Source organism: Ranitomeya imitator, chromosome 3 (genome assembly GCF_032444005.1).
Source record: "Ranitomeya imitator isolate aRanImi1 chromosome 3, aRanImi1.pri, whole genome shotgun sequence".
NCBI classification, from domain to species: Eukaryota; Metazoa; Chordata; class Amphibia; order Anura; family Dendrobatidae; genus Ranitomeya; species Ranitomeya imitator.
Window position 1 is genome coordinate 4357556 of NC_091284.1, and position 26914 is coordinate 4384469.

Genomic DNA, 26914 nt, shown 5'->3' on the forward strand with positions numbered 1-26914 from the left:
CTTCCGGGGCCGGACACCCCCACCAGTGGTAGCCCGCTCTTGGACGACACCTCCAGAGAAGAGATAATGCTTCATGCTTAGGAAACTGACAGTCAATTGAGATATGTGGCTAGGTGCCCTGATTGTCCCAACCTGGCTCCTCCAAATGTCTCCATGGGGTCAGGTGGCCAGATGGTCCCAACCTGGCTTCTTAGAATGTCTCCATGGGACCAGGTTACCGGATGGCCCAAACCTGGCTTCTCCAATTATCTCCATGCATTCAGTGGTTAATGGATCAGATGTGTATTCCTTCAGCTGAGGCCAAGGTCCCTTAAGATGTGTTAGAATCTGTTTTGTTTTTTGACCATCCGCCATCTTGTTGTGGTTTTCTGGCTGCTGGTCTTTTTCCCCTGGTGCTGGGTTGTCTTAGGTCAGGTGATTGTACCACCCTCTATTACCCAGCACCTGCCTCCCATTCCTTGCTGGACAACAGTGTTAATCCGCTTGAGTTCTGCCTAGGTGCTTTGATAGCTTTCTGTGTTTTATATTGTGCAGTTCTGGGATCTCTGGTTCTGCTATCTTTAGTTTCTGTTTTCGTTTGGTTTCTGCAGCCGTCTCTGTGTTTCTATTAGGAGGTGACCTGTTTTTATACCCAGTCCTTAGATCTTTCAGGGACCTCCTTCCCCCTATCTATAGGTCTTCGCTGAGATTTAATTAGGATCGTCGGTGGGACTATTCGCAAGGAATGGGTTGCCCACTCCATCGTAGGGTATCAGCCTAGTCTCAGTGCAGGGTCAGTTTTCCCCCTTCTATCCTAGTTCTGTGTTGCAGTTCCGTAACAAGATGACTTCATAGAGAGTGTCAAATCTGAATGTTAGAGTCATGGTTCCTTGGCTGCTGTTCTGTGAATCTCCCAGTAGAAGGACATAGGTCTTTTTTATACTCCAGGTCATCATCCACAGGTCAGGGAGAATGTGGGATGAGATCAACTCTCATGGTTCGAGTATTCAATCAATCAGCAAAGATCATTCTTCAATGTTTGCAGGTCAACAAGATGCATGGACTGGTACAATTAATTAACACATCAGCAAACATGGATTGTTCAATGACCCTGCGTCCCTTTCCCACAAGGATAGTTGTACAATAAGCTGCAAGGACTCATTCATTAGGAAAACAGCAGCCATTCAACAATTAACAAACATCAATACAACCTGCAACAAGAGTCAATGTTCAGACTTATATGAACAATAGTTCATGTCCCTGTGCCTACTGAAATTATATATCTGGCATAATTAAGAATAAATGCTGAGTCATCATATTCCTCTCCCATATTAATTAACCAGCTGTGATAGGCTTCCGATCATCCTTCTCCAATTGTCAGGGACAGTCCATCAGCATTTTTTTAAGCACAGACCCAAAGGTAGGAGGTTTCAACTTCATGGGAATGAAACTTTGTATAATCCAGTTTCCTCAAAGCATATTCCATGTCTCCCTTGTGAATAAACTCCACAATCCCCATGCCATCCTTGTGTACATCAGCATAGCGGACATTTCCAGCTTTTCTCATATGATCTTTACGATCCTGCCAACTTCCCAATGGGGGAAGCTCTGAGACGAGGATTCTGTATTCAGCTGGCTGGGATTGGGGTCTGTTCCTCCTGCGGGGTCCTCCTTATCACCCCCCTGGTCTCTGGCTTGACCTGGGAAACACCACACGTAATGGACGAGAAACAAACTCGGATCCATTGAGTCCAAACACGGCGTCCTCCGCATCCCGCAGATCCTGGAAACTGATGAAGGCAAGCGGTGTGCCACCACCTCCCCTGCGATTCTTCAGCTCAATGTTACAGATCAACCCCTACCAAAAGAACAACTCCTCCAGCTCCTTCCCTCGCTTGAGGCTCCAGGACTCAATACAACCAACAACTCCTGAAATTAGGCTGTTAGGTCAACAAGATGCATGGATTGGTACAGTGGGCAATCAACATATAAACAAACATTGTTAAATGAACCTGCATCCCTGTCCTCCAAGGATAGTAGGACAATAAGCTGCAAGGACTGACTCAATAGATACATTCAATAGATGCATTTAAAAGATATATCCCATGCACCAGAGTGTCCAGTGCAATGACAGAATAAAGACTGGCACATCCAAACTAGTGTGAATAGGTGCATACTAGGAGCAGCTACCTTCATATACAATATACAAGAAAAGGTTGCACTCTATCATGCCAAAGCATTGTCTAACATGAAATATATGAGATATGAATAGCAAAATGGCTTTTGAACATTAGGAAAAATATTTGAGAGATGCTTTGCACAGGATTTGGCCAAATAGTGTGAGCCTATCAACCATCGTCAAGGTGGTCTCATTAATCTGATGGGTCCCTGACCTCCCTGTCCACATTTGGTGTCCCTGACTGCACCACCGTAACATGCTTCTGGGTGCCAGGAGTTCGCTCTGCTGCATCGGTCTGCCGTCCCTGCTCTTGTGCATTGCAATTACAGCTACGCCTGTGACTGCAATCCACTCCCATGGCCTCAATGCGCCTCTGTGCGCATCCTGGGGGGAACACACAGCAACCCTCACATGTAACACCAGTCACTGCCTCACAGTGTGTACTGGTGCCAATAAAACTCTTTTGAAGGATACAACTCGGTGCCTTGGATTGATTTAGTTGGTAAAGCACAGCCATTCGAAAATGAACAAACATCAATTCATTCTACAAGAGTCAACGTTTAGGCTCATATGAACAATAACTCATGTCCCTGGGTCTACTGAAATGATGTCTCACATAATTAAGAATAAATGCTGTGTCATCAGTCTCCATCAAACCAAGGACACACAATGACACCAGGGATACAACCTGCGAATACACAATCACTCTGAGAAAATGTAGCGAGACACAATCACCATCACACTGGGAACAACAGACAGGAACAAGTTGGAAGCTGTAGTTTCAAGTGAATCATCTTTGTCTTTATAACTTACCGAGTTTCTTGGCAACTTTTGCATTTTTCCTTGAATCCAGAAGCCCAAATCCGACATTTTTCTTCTCTAGAACCTGCGCTGATAACTGTAAGAGAAATGACATTGATGAGCCTCACATCCTGAGAGAGGGGTGTACTGTGCCAGGACTCTGGAATCACAGGAACCACATACTAGCCATGTCACCCGCTGCAGGGTGCGGGCAGCCATCCAGGGCACAGAGCAGCTGACGCCGAGCGGAGATGCCAGGCATTGCACAATGTAATGGGGTCTTTGGGGATTAAATGTCTGATATCGGATTCCCCAGTTAATTAGGATGGTAAATGATCCTGTCAGATTTGTGGGCAGTGTCGGGGGAGGCACAAAATATATCAACATGAATGAGCAGTGTGACAAATGGTGGAAGTAGTGCTGCAAGTGTAGAGGTGAAACACCGGGGTCCTCTTCAACAATATTGCCCCTGGTGTATAACATCGGGCTCTTTTCTCCCCCTTACCTCACCCTGGTGTTTACATTGGCCCCTCCCTCCAGCTGAATAACATCAGCCCATTCACCCCCGGTGTATGATATTGGCCAATTCGCCCCCCCCCCCCCAGTGTATAACATCACCCCTTCACTGCCCTGTGTATAACATAGGCCCCTTCACCCCCGGTGTATAACATCAGCCCCCTCACTCCCCAATGTATAACATCAGCCCCTCACTCCTCCGGTGTATAACGTCTGACCCTCTCACTCCCCAGTGTATAATATCTGCCCCTTCGCCCATGGTGTATAACATCGACCCCCTCATTCCCCTCTGTATAACATCGGCCCCTCACTCTCCGATATATAACATCGGCCCCTCACTCCCTGGTGTATAACATCGGCCTCCTCACTCCCCAGTGTATAACATCGGCCCCTCACTCCCCGGTGTATAATATCAGCCCCCTCGCTCCCTGGTGTATAACATCGGCCCCTCACTCTCCGATATATAACATCGGCCCCTCACTCCCCGGTGTATAACATCGACCCCCTCATTCCCCTATGTATAACATCGGCCCCTCACTCCCTGGTGTATAACATCGGCCTCTCACTCTCCGATATATAACATCGGCCCCTCACTCCCCAGTGTATAACATCGGCCTCCTCACTCCCCAGTGTATAACATCGGCCCCTCACTCCCCGGTGTATAATATCAGCCCCCTCGCTCCCTGGTGTATAACATCGGCCCCTCACTCTCCGATATATAACATCGGCCCCTCACTCCCTGGTGTATAACATCGGCCCCTCACTCTCCGATATATAACATCGCCCCCTCACTCCCCAGTGTATAACATCGGCCCCTCACTCCCTGGTGTATAACATCGGCCCCTCACTCTCCGATATATAACATCGGCCCCTCACTCCCTGGTGTATAACATCAGCCCCCTCACTCCCCAGTGTATAACATCGGCCCCTCACTCCCTGGTGTATAACATCGGCCCCTCACTCCCTGGTGTATAACATCGGCCCCCTCACTCCCCAGTGTATAACATCAGCCCCCTCATTCCCTGGTGTATAACATCGGCCCCTCACTCTCCGATATATAACATCGGCCCCTCACTCCCCAGTGTATAACATCGGCCCCTCACTCCCCAGTGTATAACATCGGCCCCTCACTCCCTGGTGTATAACATCAGCCCCCTCACTCCCCAGTGTATAACATCGGCCCCTCGCTCCCCAGTGTATAACATCAGCCCCTCACTCCCTCGGTGTATAACATCGGCCCCTCACTCCCTGGTGTATAACATCAGCCCCTCACTCCCCCGGTGTATAACATCGGCCCCTCACTCCCCAGTGTATAACATCGGCCCCCTCACTCCCCAGTGTATAACATCGGCCCCTCACTCCCCAGTGTATAACATCGGCCCCTCACTCCCCAGTGTATAACATCAGCCCCTCACTCCCTGGTGTATAACATCGGCCCCCTCACTCCCCAGTGTATAACATCGGCCCCTCACTCCCCAGTGTATAACATCAGCCCCTCACTCCCCAGAGTATAACATCGGCCCCCTCACTCCCCAGTGTATAACATCGGCCCCCTCACTCCCCAGTGTATAACATCGGCCCCTCACTCCCTGGTGTATAACATCGGCCCCCTCACTCCCCAGTGTATAACATCGGCCCCCTCACTCCCCAGTGTATAACATCAGCCCCTCACTCCCTGGTGTATAACATCGGCCCCCTCACTCCCCAGTGTATAACATCGGCCCCCTCACTCCCCAGTGTATAACATCGGCCCCTCACTCCCCAGTGTATAACATCGGCCCCTCACTCCCCAGTGTATAAGATCGGCCCCTCACTCCCCAGTGTATAACATCAGCCCCTCACTCCCCAGTGTATAACATCAGCCCCTCACTCCCCAGTGTATAACATCAGCCCCTCACTCCCCAGTGTATAACATCAGCCCCCTCACTCCCCAGTGTATAACATCAGCCCCTCACTCCCTGGTGTATAACATCAGCCCCCTCACTCCCTGGTGTATAACATCGGCCCCTCACTCCCTGGTGTATAACATCGGCCCCCTCACTCCCCAGTGTATAACATCGGCCCCTCACTCCCTGGAGTATAACATCAGCCCCTCACTCCCTGGTGTATAACATCAGCCCCTCACTCCCCAGTGTATAACATCAGCCCCTCACTCCCCAGTGTATAACATCGGCCCCCTCACTCCCTGGTGTATAACATCGGCCCCTCACTCTCCGATATATAACATCGGCCCCTCACTCCCCTCTGTATAACATCGGCCCCCTCACTCCCCAGTGAATAACATCAGCCCCTCACTCCACAGTGTATAACATCAGCCCCTCACTCCACAGTGTATAACATCAGCCCCCTCACTCCCCAGTGTATAACATCAGCCCCTCACTCCCTGGTGTATAACATCAGCCCCTCACTCCCTGGTGTATAACATCGGCCCCTCAATCCCCAGTGTATAACATCAGCCCCTCACTCCCCAGTGTATAACATCAGCCCCTCACTCCCCGGTGTATAACATCAGCCCCCTCACTCTCCGATATATAACATCGGCCCCTCACTCCCTGGTGTATAACATCGGCCCCCTCACTCCCTGGTGTATAACATCGGCCCCTCACTCCCTGGTGTATAACATCAGCCCCTCACTCCCTGGTGTATAACATCAGCCCCTCACTCCCCAGTGTATAACATCAGCCCCTCACTCCCCAGTGTATAACATCGGCCCCCTCACTCCCTGGTGTATAACATCGGCCCCTCACTCTCCGATATATAACATCGGCCCCTCACTCCCCTCTGTATAACATCGGCCCCCTCACTCCCCAGTGTATAACATCGGCCCCCTCACTCCCCGGTGTATAACATCAGCCCCTCACTCCCCTCTGTATAACATCGGCCCCTCACTCCCTGGTGTATAACATCAGCCCCCTCACTCCCTGGTGTATAACATCAGCCCCTCACTCCCCGGTGTATAACATCAGCCCCTCACTCCCTGGTGTATAACATCGGCCCCCTCACTCCCCGGTGTATAACATCAGCCCCTCACTCCCCAGTGTATAACATCAGCCCCTCACTCCCCAGTGTATAACATCAGCCCCTCACTCCCTGGTGTATAACATCGGCCCCTCACTCCCTGGTGTATAACATCGGCCCCCTCACTCCCCATTGTATAACATCGGCCCCACACTCCCCGGTGTATAATATCAGCCCCCTCACTCTCCGATATATAACATCGGCCCCACACTCCCCAGTGTATAACATCGGCCCCACACTCCCCGGTGTATAACATCGGCCCCCTCACTCTCCGATATATAACATCGGCCCCTCACTCCCTGGTGTATAACATCAGCCCCTCACTCCCCAGTGTATAACATCGGCCCCACACTCCCAGGTGTATAATATCAGCCCCCTCACTCTCCGATATATAACATCGGCCCCACACTCCCCGGTGTATAATATCAGCCCCCTCACTCTCCGATATATAACATCAGCCCCTCACTCCCTGGTGTATAACATCAGCCCCTCACTCCCCAGTGTATAACATCAGCCCCTCACTCCCCGGTGTATAACATCAGCCCCCTCACTCCCCAGTGTATAACATCGGCCCCTCACTCCCTGGTGTATAACATCGGCCCCTCACTCCCCAGTGTATAACATCGGCCCCTCACTCTCCGATATATAACATCAGCCCCTCACTCCCCAGTGTATAACATCGGCCCCTCACTCCCGGGTGTATAACATCGGCCCCCTCACTCCCCAGTGTATAACATCGGCCCCCTCACTTCCCAGTGTATAACATCGGCCCCCTCACTCCCCAGTGTACAACATCGGCCCCTCACTCCATGGTGTATAACATCAGCCCCCTCACTCCCCAGTGTATAACATCGGCCCCTCACTCTCCGATATATAACATCAGCCCCTCACTCCCTGGTGTATAACATCAGCCCCTCACTCCCTGGTGTATAACATTGGCCCCTCACTCCCTGGTGTATTACATCGGCCCCTCACTCCCCGGTGTATAATATCAGCCCCTCACTCCCTGGTGTATAACATCGGCCCCTCACTCCCCGGTGTATAACATCAGCCCCTCACTCCCTGGTGTATAACATCAGCCCCTCACTCCCCTCTGTATAACATCGGCCCCCTCACTCCCTGGTGTATAACATCAGCCCCTCACTCCCCTCTGTATAACATCGGCCCCCTCACTCCCCGGTGTATAACATCGGCCCCTAACTCCCTGGTGTATAACATCAGCCCCTCACTCCCTGGTGTATAACATTGGCCCCTCACTCCCTGGTGTATTACATCGGCCCCTCACTCCCCGGTGTATAATATCAGCCCCTCACTCCCTGGTGTATAACATCGGCCCCTCACTCCCCGGTGTATAACATCGGCGCCCTCACTCCCTGGTGTATAACATCGGCCCCTCACTCCCCGGTGTATAACATCGGCCCCCTCACTCCCTGGTGTATAACATCGGCCCCTCACTCCCTGGTGTATAACATCAGCCCCTCACTCCCCTCTGTATAACATCGGCCCCCTCACTCCCTGGTGTATAACATCAGCCCCTCACTCCCCTCTGTATAACATCGGCCCCCTCACTCCCCGGTGTATAACATCGGCCCCTAACTCCCTGGTGTATAACATCGACCTCCTCACTCCCCGGTGTATAACATCGGCCCCCTCACTCCCTGGTGTATAACATCGGCCCCTCACTCCCTGGTGTATAACATCGGCCCCTCACTCCCCAGTGTATAACATCGGCCCCCTCACTCCCCAGTGTATAACATCGGCCCCTCACTCCCTGGTGTATAACATCGACCCCCTCATTCCCCGGTGTATAACATCAGCCCCTCACTCCCTGGTGTATAACATCAGCCCCTCACTCCCTGGTGTATAACATCAGCCCCTCACTCCCCGGTGTATAACATCAGCCCCCTCACTCCCCAGTGTATAACATCAGCCCCTCACTCCCCAGTGTATAACATCGGCCCCTCACTCCCGGGTGTATAACATCGGCCCCCTCACTCCCCAGTGTATAACATCGGCCCCCTCACTCCCCAGTGTATAACATCGGCCCCCTCACTCCCCAGTGTACAACATCGGCCCCTCACTCCCTGGTGTATAACATCAGCCCCCTCACTCCCCAGTGTATAACATCGGCCCCTCACTCTCCGATATATAACATCGGCCCCTCACACCCCGGTGTATAACATCAGCCCCTCACTCCCAAGTGTATAACATCGGCCCCCTCACTCCCCAGTGTAAAACGTCGGCCCCCTCACTCCCCAGTGTATAACATCGGCCCCCTCACTCCCCAGTGTATAACATCAGCCCCTCCCTGGTGTATAATATCAGCCCCCTCACTCTCCGAGATATAACATTGGCCCCTCACTCCCTGGTGTATAACATCGGCCCCCTCACTCCCTGGTGTATAACATCGGCCCCTCACTCCCCAGTGTATAACATCGGCCCCTCACTCCCGGGTGTATAACATCGGCCCCCTCACTCCCCAGTGTATAACATCAGCCCCTCACTCCCCAGTGTATAACATCAGCCCCTCACTCCCTGGTGTATTACATCGGACCCTCCCTGGTGTATAATATCAGCCCCCTCACTCTCCGAGATATAACATTGGCCCCTCACTCCCTGGTGTATAACATCGGCCCCCTCACTCCCTGGTGTATAACATCAGCCCCTCACTCCCCAGTGTATAACATCGGCCCCTCACTCCCGGGTGTATAACATCGGCCCCCTCACTCCCCAGTGTATAACATCAGCCCCTCACTCCCCAGTGTATAACATCAGCCCCTCACTCCCTGGTGTATTACATCGGACCCTCACTCCCTGGTGTATAACATCAGCCCCTCACTCCCTGGTGTATAACATCGGCCCCTCACTCCCTGGTGTATAACATCAGCCCCTCACTCCCCGGTGTATAACATCGGCCCCACACTCCCCGGTGTATAACATCGGCCCCTCACTCCCCAGTGTATAACATCGGCCCCTCACTCCCCAGTGTATAACATCAGCCCCTCACTCCCCGGTGTATAACATCGGCCCCCTCACTCCCCAGTGTATAACATCGGCCCCCTCACTCCCTGGTGTATAACATCGGCCCCCTCACTCCCCAGTGTATAACATCGGCCCCTCACTCCCTGGTGTATAACATCGGCCCCCTCACTCCCCAGTGTATAACATCGGCCCCCTCACTCCCCAGTGTATAACATCGGCCCCCTCACTCCCCAGTGTATAACATCGGCCCCTCACTCCCCAGTGTATAACATCGGCCCCTCACTCCCCAGTGTATAAGATCGGCCCCTCACACCCCAGTGTATAACATCGGCCCTCTCACTCCCCAGTGTATAACATCGGCCCCCTCACTCCCCAGTGTATAACATCGGCCCCCTCACTCCCCAGTGTATAACATCGGCCCCCTCACTCCCCAGTGTATAACATCGGCCCCTCACTCCCTGGTGTATAACATCAACCCCCTCACTCCCCAGTGTATAACATCGGCCCCCTCACTCTCTGATATATAACATCGGCCCCTCACTCCCCAGTGTATAACATCGGCCCCTCACTCCCCGGTGCATAACATCGGCCCCCTCACTCCCCGGTGTATAACATCGGCCCCCTCACTCCCTGGTGTATAACATCAGCCCTCACTCCCCGGTGTATAACATGAGCCCCTCACTCCCCAGTGTATAACATCGGCCCCCTCACTCCCTGGTGTATAACATCGGCCCCTCACTCTCCGATATATAACATCGGCCCCCTCACTCCCTGGTGTATAACATCGGCCCCTCACTCTCCGATATATAACATCGGCCTCCTCACTCCCTGGTGTATAACATCGGCCCCTCACTCCCTGGTGTATAACATCAGCCCCCTCACTCCCCAGTGTATAACATCGGCCCCTCACTCCCTGGTGTATAACATCGGCCCCCTCACTCCCTGGTGTATAACATTGACCTCCTCACTCCCCAGTGTATAACATCGACCTCCTCACTCCCCAGTGTATAACATCGGCCCCTCACTCCCTGGCGTATAACATCGGCCCCCTCACTCCCCGGTGTATAACATCGACCTCCTCACTCCCCAGTGTATAACATCGACCTCCTCACTCCCCAGTGTATAACATCGGCCCCTCACTCCCTGGTGTATAACATCGGCCCCCTCACTCCCTGGTGTATAACATCGGCCCCTCACTCCCCAGTGTATAACATCGACCTCCTCACTCCCCAGTGTATAACATCGGCCCGTTCACTCCCTGGTGTATAACATCGGCCCCTTCGCCCCCGGTGTATAACTTCGGCCCCTTCGCCCCCGGAGTATAACATCAGCCCCCACACTCCCCTCTGTATAACATCGGCCCCTCACTCCCCGGTGTATAACATCGGCCCCTTCGCCCCCGGTGTATAACATCAGCCCCCACACTCCCCTCTGTATAATATCGGCCCCTTCGCCCCCGGTTTATAACATCAGCCCCCTCACTCCCTGATGTATAACATCGGCCCCTCACTCCCCAGTGTATAACATCGCCCCCCTCACTCCCTGGTGTATAACATCGGCCCCCTCACTCCCTGGTGTATAACATCGGCACCTTCGCCCCCGGTGTATAACATCGGCCCCTTCGCCCCCGGAGTATAACATCAGCCCCTCACTCCCCTCTGTATAACATCGGCACCTTCGCCCCCGGTGTATAACATCGGCCCCTTCGCCCCTGGTGTATAACATCGGCCCCTTCGCCCCTGGTGTATAACATCAGCCCCCACACTCCCCTCTGTATAACATTGGCCCTTTCACCCCCGGTGTATAACATCAGCCCCTCATTCCTCAGTGTATAACATCGACCTCCTCACTCCCCAGTGTATAACATCGGCCCCTTCACTCCCTGGTGTATAACATCGGCCCCTTCGCCCCCGGTGTATAACATCGGCCCCTTCGCCCCCGGAGTATAACATCAGCCCCCACACTCCCCTCTGTATAACATCGGCCCCTTCGCCCCCGGTGTATAACATCGGCCCCTTCGCCCCTGGTGTATAACATCGGCCCCTTCGCCCCTGGTGTATAACATCAGCCCCCACACTCCCCTCTGTATAACATCGGCCCCCTCGCCCCCGGTGTTGTAAGGATTTGGACTGTACATCTGTTCCTGTCTGCTGTTGCCCTCAGTTCGGTTACTTTTGCCCTTACCTAAGATGGAGTCACTGGCCTCACGGGGGCCATCTTGCTTCCTGTCAGACTTTCCTTGTTCCTGTCTGTGGTGTATATAAGGGAGCTCTGTATATTACTCATTGCTTGAGTATCTTGTTCCTGGACTTGTGATCAAGCTGGAAGAACTGCTATCTTGCTGGTTTCTTCATTACCTTGGGATACCCCATCTGTCTCCGGATCTACATCTCTTCATCATAAGACTTGTTTCCCTGGATCTGCTCTGCACTCATCTCTGCTGCTGGACTGTTCCCTGCTAGGAGGCCTGGCCTGGTCTCCAGGTCTCTGGACCTGACATACTTGGACTTCCACGGTCTGTACACGTGCTTACTGCTTATCCAGCTCTGTCTGCTACTAACTTGCTGTGTCATAGCTGTTTACCTGCATACCATCATAAATATTATTGAACTCTTAACCTGTTGTCTCTCGGCCTCTTTTCTGACCCATGATACCCATGATACCCATGATTTCCACCAACATAGAAGAGGATTCTTTACTGTTAGGGCAGTGAGAATCTGGAATTGCTTGCCTGAGGAGGTGGTGATGGCGAACTCAGTCGAGGGGTTCAAGAGAGGCCTGGATGTCTTCCTGGAGCAGAACAATATTGTATCATACAATTATTAGGTTCTGTAGAAGGACGTAGATCTGGGTATTTATTATGATGGAATATAGGCTGAACTGGATGGACAAATGTCTTTTTTCGGCCTTACTAACTATGTTACTATGATACTGATCTCCACTGCACTTAGCACTAAGTTTATAACAGGTGTATAACATCAGCCCCCTCACTCCCTGGTGTATAACATCGGCCCCTCACTCCCTGGTGTATAACATCGGCCCCCTCACTCCCTGGTGTATAACATCGGCCCCCTCACTCCCTGGTGTATAACATCGGCACCTTCGCCCCCGGTGTATAACATCGGCCCCTTCGCCCCCGGAGTATAACATCAGCCCCCACACTCCCCAGTGTATAACATCAGCCCCCACACTCCCCAGTGTATAACATCAGCCCCCACACTCCCCAGTGTATAACATCAGCCCCCTCACTCCCCAGTGTATAACATCAGCCCCCTCACTCCCCAGTGTATAACATCGGCCCCCTCATTCCCTGGTGTATAACATCGGCCCCCTCACTCCCTGGTGTATAACATTGACCTCCTCACTCTCCAGTGTACAACATCGGCCCCTTCACTCCCTGGTGTATAACATCGGCCCCTTCGCCCCCGGTGTATAACATCGGCCCCTTCGCCCCCGGAGTATAACATCAGCCCCCACACTCCCCTCTGTATAACATCGGCCCCTTCGCCCCCGGTGTATAACATCGCCCCCTTCGCCCCCGGAGTATAACATCAGCCCCCACACTCCCCTCTGTATAACATCGGCCCCTTCGCCCCCGGTGTATAACATCGCCCCCTTCGCCCCTGGTGTATAACATCGGCCCCTTCGCCCCCGGTGTATAACATCAGCCCCCACACTCCCCTCTGTATAACATCGGCCCCTTCACTCCCTGGTGTATAACATCGGCCCCTTCGCCCCCGGTGTATATCATCAGCCTCCTCACTCCCCAGTGTATAACATCGGCCCCCTCACTCCCTGGTGTATAACATCGGCCCCTTCGCCCCCGGAGTATAACATCAGCCCCCACACTCCCCTCTGTATAACATCGGCCCCTTCGCCCCTGGTGTATAACATCAGCCCCCACACTCCCCTCTGTATAACATCGGCCCCTTCGCCCCTGGTGTATAACATCAGCCCCCACACTCCCCTCTGTATAACATCGGCCCCTTCGCCCCCGGTGTATAACATCGGCCCCTTCGCCCCCGGAGTATAACATCAGCCCCCACACTCCCCTCTGTATAACATCGGCCCCTTCGCCCCTGGTGTATAACATCAGCCCCCACACTCCCCTCTGTATAACATCGGCCCCTTGTATATAACATCAGCCCCCACACTCCCCTCTGTATAACATCGGCCCCTTCACCCCCGGTGTATAACATCAGCCCCCTCACTCCTCAGTGTATAACATCGGCCCCTTCGCCCCTGGTGTATAACATCGGCCCCCTCACTCCCCTTCGTATAACATCGGCCCCTTCGCCCCCGGTGTAAATGTAATGACCAGAGGTCCGAATATGATCCAGTGAGTCACAAACCAAGACCAAGGCAGAAATCTCTAACGGTATTTACTCAAAGGCAAAATAATCAAGGTAATATGGAGAATATTAAGGCAGATGCACCCCAAAGATACACTAGCTCAGCAGCAGCTGAAATCACTGTGCCACTCCAAGGTCTCCTGAGAACTGTATACTACAACAGACTAGTAAGAAATTTACCTAACAGGCAACTAAAAACAGGAACAAGTGTAAATTGAATGTAGTGTTATTAAGGGAGCCCCTGGAATGGCACATTGAGTATAACTTACACAACTCTAATATAAGATACACCTCTAAAGTAACAACTTAACACTCTGAGCAGAGATACCCGGGTATCTATAACTATGGTACCGTATCCTGAGATAGATTTCCTCTCAGGCAGGAATCCGCACAGGCTGCAGCCAGTCCTTATCTTCAGCGCCAATAAGTTACAGCAAGCTCCTCTTGTCTTGTCGGCCGATGCCGAGCCCAAACGCCGGGGACTTAGTTAGTGGTCTCACGATGTTGTCTCTGCTTCTGTAGCTCCTAGGAATGCTTCCACGACAATCCGTCCGTCTCTGTATCAGCCGTCTGTCCATACTTGTTTCTCCACTCAATGCACAGTGAATCCACAGACTTCCAAATTCGTACTGGGTTCTTAGTAAAGTCTCAGTCTTTTCTTAGATAAAGGGTTAGCTCTTCTCCAGGAAACGTTAGCAACACAAGTCTCTCACAGAGTTAAACAAAAGGTTAGCTCTTCTCCAGGGGAACGTTAGCAACAAAAAGTCTCTGAAAAGCTTCTTTTCCTCCAAAAACACTTGCAGTAAATCCACACACAGTCTCTTTTTTTAAGATCTCACAGCAGCTTCTCCTTTGCTTCCCGCCTTTTCTCTCTCAGCTCTCACTTCCTAGTTTCACTTCACACACGAGACACTGGACCCCACCCCCCAGCACACATTGTCTCTGGGAGTTTTGCACTGTCTGTCTTCTGCTGCAACAGGCAAAAACCACAGTGTTCTGCCCATTCTAGCGAAGGTCAGGTTTCGTATCTAGCTTTAAAAAGGTTTAATACCCTAGTTTTGGTTTTGCTGTGTTATAGCACCACCTAGTGGTGGTTAAATTTATTACCTGTGTTTTTCAGTAATTATTAGAGTGTTGCATTCTGGGATTCACCAAGGTATCATGGGAAGGGGAAACTCCATTTTCTCTCTGTGTATTTCCCTGGACACACGTGTTAATCTGCTGTGTTGAACTACCTCACTTACTTGCCATTCCGGTTAAGATTATCCGGTAAGACCATTATCCCTGTTCTTGCTATGTAATGTTGTACAGAGTGTGATTAACTGTATAGCAGCTAGTACACAGGAAATGTGATTTTTCGTTACCTGCTGTATGTACTTATTATAGAAGTTGCATCATCCTGTATGCTTTCCCTGTTAGTTGCAGTCATGTTATTATTTGCCCAATACTTATACAAATCATTTGTATTCTTATAGTTTTACCGCCCTCATGTTTACCAATAAACAAGTTAGACTACAGAGAACAGTCTGCTTATTTGGGAGACAGAAGTGGTTTATGCCGTATGTCGGATCACACACCGTATCAACGTGTATGAAGACAGAACAGTAAAACGGATTCTAGATACCAGCGGAGGCCAGTAAAACGCAGGCTAGATACCAGCAAGCAGTAAAACAGAAGCTAAATACCAGCGGAGGCTAGCAAAACCAGGCTAGACGCCAGCAATAACAAGACCACTTACACAGCCGCTTGTGCCTCACCGCACAGCCTGCAGATACCGCAGCGGCCGCCATATTGCCCGCCAAGCACTACACATCTCAGTCTACGCTGAAGTAATTCCTACCCGCTCTGAGACGTCCTACAGCCTGCAAACGGACACACAATGTCTGCAAGTCGAGCATCCTCACTCAGGACGAGGTCCCATACAAGCCGCTCTAGCAAGTCTTCTTCGAAAAGGTCTGTCACCCTCGCCCGAGCAGAAGCTGAGGCGGCGAAGGTAAGATCCTCCTTCGCTGCACAAGAGATGCAGTTAAAGTTAAGACAAGCAGAGCAAGAAGCAGAAAGAGCCCACCTGCAAGCCGATCAAGAAGAAGAAAGAGCCCGCCTGCAAGCCGATCAAGAAGAAGAAAGAGCCCACCTGCAAGCCGATCAAGAAGAAGAAAGAGCCCGCCTGCAAGCGGGGGTCATGTGACGGGGGTCATGATATACCCGAACCAGATTATTCCAGAAAAAGGGCCGGGCCCTACTCTACTGTAACCTAGGAAATATTTGTTAAAATCTGCAATACAATTTAGGTATATCTTGACCAATAATATCACATACAAGGAACAAATACCACCGCACCATGACCAGACCACAAATTACAACCACAGTGATCGAATAATAGCACATACAAGGGACAAATACCACCGCACCATTTCCAGACCACATATTACCATACCTCCCAACTTTTGAAGTTGGGAAAGAGGTACAAAGTTTGCGGCGCGCGTTGCGCGCCGCAGCAAATTTTAGGACACACCTCTGACCACACCCATTCACTAGTCACACCCATATCCATGTCTCAACCACACCCATTTAGCACTGCTGATCACACTGTTCATAAAGAATAATTATAAAAAAAAAATATGGCCACACAGTGCTCGATACTGTATAATGGCCACACAGTGCTCCATACTGTATAACGACCCCACATGACCACATGATGCTCAATACTGTATAATGGCCACACATGATGCTCAATACTGTATAATGGCCACACATGATGCTGCATACTGTATAATGGCCACACATGATGCTGCATACTGTATAATGGCCACACATGATGCTCCATACTATATAATGACCCCACGTGATGCTCAATACTGTATAAGTGCCCCACATGATGCTCAATACTGTATAATGACCACACATGATGCTCCATACTGTATAATGACCGCACATGATGCTCAATACTGTATAATGGCCACACATGATGCTGCATACTGTATAATGACCCCACGTGATGCTCAATACTGTATAAGTGCCCCACATGATGCTCAATACTGTATAATGACCACACATGATGCTCCATACTGTATAATGACCACACATGATGCTCAATACTGTATAATGGCCCCACATGATGCTCAATACTGTATAATGACCCCACATGATGCTCAATACTGTATAATGGCCCCACATGATGCTCAATACTGTATAATGACCCCACATGATGCTCAATACTGTATAATGACCCCACATGATGCTCAATACTGTATAATGACCGCACATGATGCTCCATACTGTATAATGACCCCACATGATGCTCAATACTGTATAATGGCCACACATGATGCTCCATACTGTATAATGACCGCACATGATTCTCCATACTGTATAATGGCTGCACATGATGCTCCATACTGTATATTGGCCACACATAGCTACTCCTACACACGCGGCTGCGCTCCGTAAACTTTGCATACACGGCTCCGCTCCGTACACACGGCTCCACTCCATACATCTCATACACACACGGCTCTGCTCCGTATACATTCAGCTCCGCTCCATACACCTCATACACGGCTCTGCTCCATACACCTCATACACGGCTCTGCTCCATACACCTCATACACGGCTCCGCTCCATACACCTCATACACACACCGCTCCATACACATTGCACACACTGCTCCGCATACCTTGCGCACACACACAGCTCCGCTGCGTACACCTCATACACATACGGCTCCTCTCCATACATCTCGTACACACACGGCACTACTCCGTACACCTCATACACACGTGGCTGTGCTCCGTACACCTTGTACACACGCGGCAGAGCTCCTTACTCCTTGTACACACGGCTCCGCTCCGTACACCTCGTACACACGCGGCTGTGCTCCGTACACCTCGTACACACGGCTCCGCTCCGTACACCTCGTACACATGGCTCCGTACACCTCTTACACACGACTCCGCTCCGTACACCTTGTACACATGTGGCTGTGCTCCGTACATCTTGTACACATGGCTCCGTACATCTCTTACACACGACTCCGCTCCGTACACCTCGTACACACGACTCCGCTCCGTACACCTCGTACGCATGCGGCTGCGTTCCGTACACCTCGTACACACGCGGCTGTGCTCCGTACACCTCGTACACGCGGCTGTGCTCCGTACACCTTGTACACACGACTCCGCTCCGTACACCTCATACACACGCTGCTCTGCTCCGTACACCTCATACACACGACACGCGGCTGCGCTCCGTACACCTCATGCACACGGCTCCGTACACATCGTACACACACGACTCCGCTCCATACACCTTTCACACGCTGCTCTGATCCATACACCTCGTACACACACGGCTCTGCTACATCCACCCTGTAAACACCTCCTGACATCACACATACGCTGCCTTACCCTCCTCCGGCGCCATGGCAACCAGCAAAGTCCTGTACACGGAGGTCCTCCTCCCGATCATGTGACCCCTGACTCCTCCCATCCTGTGACCTCATCACAGGTCCTGTGCACAGAGCAGCCATTATGTGGTGTGCTGCTGTGCAGGCCAGGTGCAGGGACTCAGAGCTCTCAGCTGACCGGCTGATACACGCACCTCCCAACCAATGCGGCCCCCTCTCTCTGCCCACCGGGTCCGGGGGCACACAAATGCCGGCGGGCATTCAGACAATTAGTGGAGGGTCAATCTGTGCGGTAGGCTAAAGTTAGAAATGACCCCAGTTTCGATTTCACTATCTCATGTACCACTGCCTCCGGTGTAAAACCTAGTAAAACACCGGTGGCAGTTCACAAAACTAATGTTACCTCCACAGGTTTTCCTTACAGGGCAAGTAAGTCCTCTCCAGAGGAGGACAAACCTCAGGATCTCAGCAAACACTGCCCCCTACACAAGAAACCTCATCCTCTACTAAAATGTAGAGCCTTCAGAGAGAAGCCTCTAGAAGACCGTAAGAGCTTCCTAAAGGAAAACAAGATATGCTTCAGATGCTGCACGACTACCTCACACTCCGCCAAGAACTGTGAAACCAGTGTGAAATGTGCAGAATGCAGTAGTGTGGAGCACAACACGGCTTTACACCCTGGACCACCCTCAGGGGTATCGTCACGAGTAGAAGAGTCTGCCGAAAAACAGACGGACACTGACATTGACACCCCAGTGGTCACTTCTCAGTGTACAGAGATCTGCAAGGAATTTGTAGCAGGGAGATCCTGCTCGAAGATCTGTCTTGTCAGAGTATTCCCAGCGAGCCAACGGGATAAGGCAATCAAGGTATATGCAATATTGGACGATCAGAGCAACAGGTCTCTAGCTAAGCCCTTTTTCTTCAACACCTTCAACATTGCTGGTCCCGGCTCTCCATACTCCTTGAAGACATGTGCAGGTACTGTCGAGACGGCGGGAAGAAAAGCAACCGGATTCAAAGTAGAGTCTATGGACGGTCAAACCTGCTTATCCTTACCATCAATACTAGAGTGCAATCAAATTCCGGACAACAGGTCTGAGATACCTACACCGGAGGTAGCAGCTCATCACACCCACTTGAGACGTATAGCTCACCTGATACCGGAGCTTGACCAAGGAGCCCCTATCGTCTTACTCCTCGGAAGAGACATTCTACGGGTCCACAAGGCTAGAGGACAGATCAACGGCCCACAAAATGCCCCATATGCTCAGAGACTTGACCTAGGATGGGTCATTGTGGGAGACGTCTGTTTGGGTGGAGCACACAGGCCGACATCAGTCAACAGCATGCTCACCAATACCCTCGAGAATGGACGCCCGTCTCTCTTCCAGCCATGCGAGAGCAGTTTCCTGATTAAAGAATTGCCACACAACACCCCTCCATCTTGTCCGTTAGCTGATCCCTCCTGTGAAGACCATGCATGCGACGGTGAGCAAGATCATATAGGGTGCACAGTTTTCCACAGGACAAGAGAAGACAACCAGGTAGCAACGTCCATAGAGGACAGACTGTTCTTGGACATCATGGAGCGAGAGATAGTAAGAGATGAATCAAAGAGTTGGGTCGCACCTTTACCGTTCAAACCACAGAGGCAACGCTTACCCAACAACAGAGAACTTGTCTACCGTCGATTTGTCTCCCTTAGACGCAAACTGCAGAAGGCTCCAGAAACAAGAGAACACTTCTTTACCTTCATGGAGAGAATATTCCAGAGTGGCCACGCGGAAATTGCACCTGTACTTCAAGATTCCGAGGAATGTTGGTACTTACCTATTTTCGGTGTGTATCATCCGAAGAAACCTGGTCAGATAAGAGTGGTATTTGACTCAAGTGCCAGATACGAAGGTGTTTCTTTAAACGACGTCTTTCTATCTTGTCCAGACCTCAACAACAGACTTCTGGGAGTACTCCTTCGTTTCCGCAAAGATGCAGTAGCATTTACGGCCGACATACAACAGATGTTTCACTGCTTCCTTGTTAAAGAAGAACACAGAAACTACTTGAGGTTTTTCTGGTACCGCGATAATGACCCCTACAAGGACATCGTGGAATATCGTATGAAGGTACACATCTTCGGGAACAGCCCTTCCCCTGCTGTCGCTATCTATGGGCTTAGACATTCAGCCAGAGAGGGTGAAGCAAAGTATGGATCGGATGTAAGATCTTTTGTGGAAAAGGATTTCTACGTAGATGACTGCCTGAAATCCACACCCACAGATGAGTCGGCAGTCAGTCTCCTGAAAAGGGCACAAGAAATGCTCGCTTCATCAAATTTGAGGTTGCACAAAATTGCTTCCAACAGCCAAAAACTAATGGCAGCCTTTCCCTCTCAAGATTACTCAACCGATTTAAAAGACTTGGATTTAAGCACGGACTCCCTTCCTATGCAGCGGAGCCTGGGTTTACTTTGGGATTTAAAAAAGGATGCATTCACCTTCCAGATCAGCGAAGAAGAGAAACCTTTCACACGTAGAGGCGTCCTGTCCGTTGTGAACAGCTTGTACGATCCTCTGGGATTTGTAACTCCTGTAACTATCCAAGGTAAAATGATGTTGAGAGACTTCACCCAAGAGACGTCCGATTGGGATGATCCGCTTCCCAGTGAGAAAAGAGACTTGTGGGTAAGATGGAAGAACTCTTTAGAAGCCCTGTCAAGTCTCTACGTTGCACGACCATATGCTTCTGTGCCATCAACAGAAATCAAGATGCAAAGGCTTTGTATCTTCTGCGATGCCTCAACCAAAGCAATTGCAGCAGTGGCGTATTTGAAAACTACTGACATCAATGAACAATGCCACGTGAGGCTTGTTATGAGCCGGACAAAATTGGCCCCACTCCGTGAACACACAGTACCCAGACTGGAACTCTGTGCAGCTGTGTTAGCAGTAGAGTTAGCTGAGCTTATCTCAACAGAAATGGACCTTGAGGTCAAAGAAATCAAGTTCTACACCGACAGCAAGGTAGTGTTGGGGTACATTTGCAATGAAACTCGTCGTTTCTATGTCTATGTCAGCAATCGGGTGCTAAGGATCAGGAGATCCACCAACCCTAAACAGTGGCATTATGTGTCCACAAACCACAATCCTGCAGACCACGCAACCAGATCCATTGAAGCAAGACTCACACATGAAAGTTTAACCACATTCCTGGCAGAAGTTTCGGCCATCATTAATGCTAGACCATTGACTTCATTTTCTAGTGACTCTGAGGATCCGACCATTCTCACCCCTGCCATGTTACTTACTCAGAAAGCCAGCGTTCTCAGCGCTCCACCTGGAGAATTTAGCAACAAGGACCTCTACAGACGACAATGGAGACAAGTCCAAAGTCTCTCCAATACCTTCTGGGACAGATGGAGGAAGCAGTACCTCTCCACCTTACAACCCAGGTAGAAGTGGCAGACCGACAAACCAAACATCAAAACCGGTGATGTCGTTCTCATGAAAGACAGCCAGTCTCACCGTAATGAGTGGCCACTAGGCCTCATCACTAAGATACTCCCAAGCAAAGATGGGAAGGTGCGTAAGGTCGAGGTCAAAGTAGGCAAGTCCGGGGAGAGTAAACTATTCCTCAGACCAGTTGCGGAACTTGTCTTACTGTTTTCGCCAAAAGAACCTGTGGGTGGCATCGGTTGATGCCAAGCGGGGAGTGTTCTGCCCATTCTAGCGAAGGTCAGGTTTCGTATCTAGCTTTAAAAAGGTTTAATACCATAGTTTTGGTTTTGCTGTGTTATAGCACCACCTAGTGGTGGTTAAATTTATTACCTGTGTTTTTCAGTAACTATTAGAGTGTTGCATTCTGGGATTCACCAAGGTATCATGGGAAGGGGAAACTCCATTTTCTCTCTGTGTATTTCCCTGGACACACGTGTTAATCTGCTGTGTTGAACTACCTCACTTACTTGCCATTCCGGTTAAGATTATCCGGTAAGACCATTATCCCTGTTCTTGCTATGTAATGTTGTACAGAGTGTGATTAACTGTATAGCAGCTAGTACACAGGAAATGTGATTTTTGGTTACCTGCTGTATGTACTTATTATAGAAGTTGCATCATCCTGTATGCTTTCCCTGTTAGTTGCAGTCATGTTATTATTTGCCCAATACTTATACAAATCATTTGTATTCTTATAGTTTTACCGCGCTCATGTTTACCAATAAACAAGTTAGACTACAGAGAACAGTCTGCTTATTTGGGAGACAGAAGTGGTTTATGCCGTATGTCGGATCACACACCGTATCAACGTGTATGAAGACAGAACACACAGGGTCCTAGTGCCCTCTCAGTGGGACTACAGTTCACCCTCTTACATGCCACCCCACTAGAGGTTGGCGTCCTCGACATACCTCCCCACTCAAATTCATCTTGAGCATATCGCTGAGGCGGTATTCCTGCCGTAGATCTTGTAGTTCTCCTGAGTCCTACATCAACAGGTGCGACCTTAGAGGGAGCTAGAGTCTCTTCCGTGGTCGTGTTAGTGGGCATAAGTGGAGTTGTCTCCTCCTGCGGCTCGATGTCCTGTGATACAGCGTCAGGACCAAGCAGTTGACCTGATGCACTCTCCTCAACAACATCCTCCAGATCCCCAACATTCTCATCACCCGAGGCCAGATCGGTCACAGGGGGCAAATAAGCAGGCGCAGGAGTAAGCACACCATCAAACTCAAGATCATTCAGAGCTTCCGCCCCTTGAAACATGGCCTCTGGCTCTAGGGGGGTAGGCGCCGAATCTTCAAACCAGCACCGCTGTAACATGTTACGATGCAAATTATGGGTTGGCCCCCCTGTCCCCACCGGTTCGACCTCGTACACTGGAATCTCAGGGTTCACCTGTTTTTTTATCAGATACGGTATCGCCTCCCATCGGTCACTCAGCTTTCCTGACCGTCGTTTTGTCCTCACCAACACTCTGTCTCCCGGAGAGAACAGCTCTGTTTGTACAGGTCACGCGTCCTTATGGACCACCTGGCGAAGGCGGTCGCCCACCACCTGATGCACCACCCTCAACCGCCGCCGATGCTCTCGTACCCACTCGGATGCAGTCCGAAGGGGGGCGGAGGAGGGATCTGGCATGTTCAAATCCTCAATGTCTCGGCCAGGTCTACCAAACATCAACATGTGTGGTGAGTAACCAGTAGTACTGTGCACCCTGTTATTGTAAGCCCACATCAATTCGGGGAGATACTCAGGCCATCATGTCTGTTGCTGACTCTCTAAGGACCTCAACATTTAACATAGTAACATAGTTAGTAAGGCCGAAAAAAGACATTTGTCCATCCAGTTCAGCCTATATTCCATCATAATAAATCCCCAGATCTACGTCCTTCTACAGAACCTAATAATTGTATGCAACAGGGTCCGATTAAAACGCTCACACGCCCTGTTACCCTGAGGGTGGTAAGGCGTTGTTCTCGACTGCTCGATACCATAGAGCTGGTGCAACTCTTTCATCAGCGTCCCCTGAAAGCAGGCCCCTTGATCTGAATGTATTCTCTGCGGACACCCGAACACTTGGAAGAAACGTCGGCACACTGCCTCAGCCGCCGACTTGGCCGTCTGATCTCTTGTCAGCACCGCTACAGCATACTTGGTAAAGTGATCTGTCATCACCAGGCAATAGGAGTACCCTGACGTAGAGTACCCTATCAACACGTAGTCAATCATGAGTAGTTCCAGTGGAGCTGAAGTCTTAATAGACTGTGTGGGAGCCCGCTGCTCAGGGCTTTTGTTGAGCCCACAAATTCGGCACTGCCGACACGCGTCGGCCACCATCCCTCCCAACTCAGGGCAGTAGAGGACTCGCTGCAACCACTGAAGTGTCTTTTCACTTCCAAAATGGGCCCCCTTCTCATGCGCCTCACGAGCGACCACTGGACCCATCCCCACAGGAATTATCAGTTGGTACCGATGCTGCAGCTCCGATGGCAGGTACACCTTACGATACAAAAGACCTTGTTCCACACACAATTTATCCCATTGTCGAAGGAGTTTCATTCCTTCCATGGACAACTGAGCCTTGTCCTCTGCACTGGGCCAGGCCTTGTTTTGTACCCAACGGCGCACAAGTGCAACGTCCGGACACTCATCCTGGACTCTTGTCCAATCTGAGGGTGTTTTACCCAGGACACAGGGCATCCCGGTGGCCACCCCACTTGAGTGTACCACACTTTGGAAGATAGGTATTTGCCCCAAAGCTGGAGTTTCAGTATCCTCAAGTTGTTCGTCAACATCTTCCCCGGATGACCCAAGGGGCACTTTTGACAATGCATCTGCATTGCCGTTCTCTCGACCAGAGCGAAATTTAATGCGGTAATTGAACTTGGCCAGTCTGGCGACCCACCGCTGCTCCAACGCCCCCAGTTTTGCATTCTCTAAGTGAGCTAGCGGGTTGTTATCTGTCATGACTAGCACCTCAGCTCCTGTTAGATACTCGGCGAAGCGTTCTGTCATTGCCCACACCAGGCCAGCAATTCCAGCCGGAATGAGCTGTAGTTAGCCGGATTTCGCTCGGAGTCTCTTAAAGATCTGCTGCCATAAGAAATCACTCGTTCTCGGCCGTCCTGCACCTGTGCTAGTACTGCCCCCAACCCATGAAGACTACCATCGGTATACAACAAAAAAGGGGTGTCAAACCGGGCGTAGGCCAGCAATGGGGCACTCGTTAGGGCGGTTTTCACTCCATCAAATGCCTTTTTCTGTAGGGGCCCCCATGGAATGGGGCGATTTCGAGGACCCAGCGCTGTCCCTCTCAAAAGTTCATTCAAGGGACTCACCACTTGTGAGAATTTAGGCACAAACCGCCGATAGTATCCTGCTAGGCCCAGAAAGGCCCGCACTTCTCGCAGGTCACAAGGAGGTGGCCAATCTTGTACCGCCTTAATCTTACTGGCTAAAGGTAGTACCCCATCCGGGGTCACCAGATGCCCCAAATATTCAATCTGGTTTCGTAACAGTTGACATTTTTTTGGCTTTATTTTCAGGCCGTAGCTCTTGAGCCGCCGGAGAACTTGACGCAGCTTCTCCAGATGATCTTCAAATAAGGGTTCCGAACACCACAATGTCGTCTAGATATATCAGGACTGATTCAAAATTTAGATCGCCCAAGCAATGTTCCATCAGGCGTTGGAAGGTTCCCGGGGCGGTAGCGAGGCCAAAGGGCATCCGGTTGAACTCAAAGAGCCCCATTGGCAAGACAAACGCCGTCTTGGCCCGATCTTTTTCAGCCATTGGGACCTGCCAGTACCCGCTTGCCAAATCCAACGTTGAGAAATACTTGGCCCGACCCAGGGCCGACAGGGATTCTTCAATACGGGGTAAAGGATATGCGTCCCGTACGGTGTGGGCATTCAATTTCCGATAGTCCACACAAAATCGGAGTGTTCCATCCTTCTTGCGGACCAAAACTACAGGGGCCGCCCAGGGACTCCGGCTCTCTCGGATCACTTGGTTGTCCAGCATACTGGCCACCATGCTCTTCACCTCTTGATAGAGCGCCGGAGGAATTTGACGATATCTTTCTCTAATGGGTGGAGTATCCCCCGTTGGAATCTCATGCTCAATCGTCTGGGTACACCCGAAGTCCTCTCCATGTCGGGAAAAGGTCTCTTGATGTTCCCACAAAACTCTCTCCAACTGCTCCAACTGCACGGGGGTCAGCTTCTCCCGATCCACTCCCATCTGCTCCATGATCACATGAACATTCCATTCCTCCGTAGGAGGTTCAGTCCGGCCTACCTCGACCGCGAATGTCCAGGATGACTGTTGGTCTGGTCGCAATTCGAACCTTGCATTTTCTGGCACCTTCTCTGCCGGCACGAACAGTTCAGCCAGTATGGTCCCAGCGGGAATTGCAACAGCTTCATCTAAAACATTGATGCATCGGACCGGCACTCGTCCATTCTTCACAATCGCCAAAGACCGGGCCACATGTACCTTGGCAAATGAGGAACCCTCTCGGGCGGGCTCAAGTAGCACTTCAAGCCCATTCAATCTCTGTGCAGCTCCCACAGGCAGCATTAAGAGTTCCTCTTGTCTGGGTCCCAGCAGGATCCGGGCCCTCGAACTCACTCGGACCCGGCCCACCCGGCCACCTGGGACCGCACTTTTCAGCAAGTCGCAACTCAGCACTAGACGGTGTAGAATTCTCTGTGTGGGTCGGTGTCTTGTCGCACGGGCCCAGTATCGGGGTCCTTCACTGGCATACATCTGGTGATTCAAATCTCGCAGCACGTTCGTTCCGAGCGTCACTTCCATCCCTCTTCTAGGGGGGTGATCCACCAGTACTACCCCTTTCTGCCCCAGCTCTTGACCAAACATTTTTAGTTGCATCCACACGATCCCTTTGACTGACAATTGACCATTATTTGCGGCGGTCAGTCGTATCACTCGGCCATCCTCTGGAATCACTAGTCGACTGAAGTATCTCTCATATACTTCTAGAGGCATTATAGTACATTCGGATCCCGTGTCAACCAAGCACCTCATCTTCCGCCCTTCAAACTCTGCTTCTATCACTGGACTACATGCAAACAAATCTTGTTCATTCCGTCGAGGGCTTTGTGTGGGTGGGGCCGCTGCTGCTTGCCCTCTCATGGCAGCGGCCGGAAGTTTAAAGCCGGCG

At 51.0% G+C, this 26914-nt stretch overlaps 1 protein-coding gene and 1 pseudogene across 1 annotated transcript in view; both read right to left on the minus strand.

The window, feature by feature from the left end:
* Nucleotides 1-26914, minus strand: part of CASQ2 (calsequestrin 2) — a 94796-nt gene that overhangs the window by 51440 nt on the left and 16442 nt on the right. Inside the window, exon 2 of the mRNA XM_069760402.1 lies at nt 2972-3056. Coding sequence (XP_069616503.1) covers nt 2972-3056 — 85 coding nt within the window. The remainder of the gene's footprint in view (nt 1-2971; nt 3057-26914) is intronic.
* LOC138671366 (serine/arginine-rich splicing factor 1B pseudogene) lies at nt 1340-2055 on the minus strand (annotated as a pseudogene).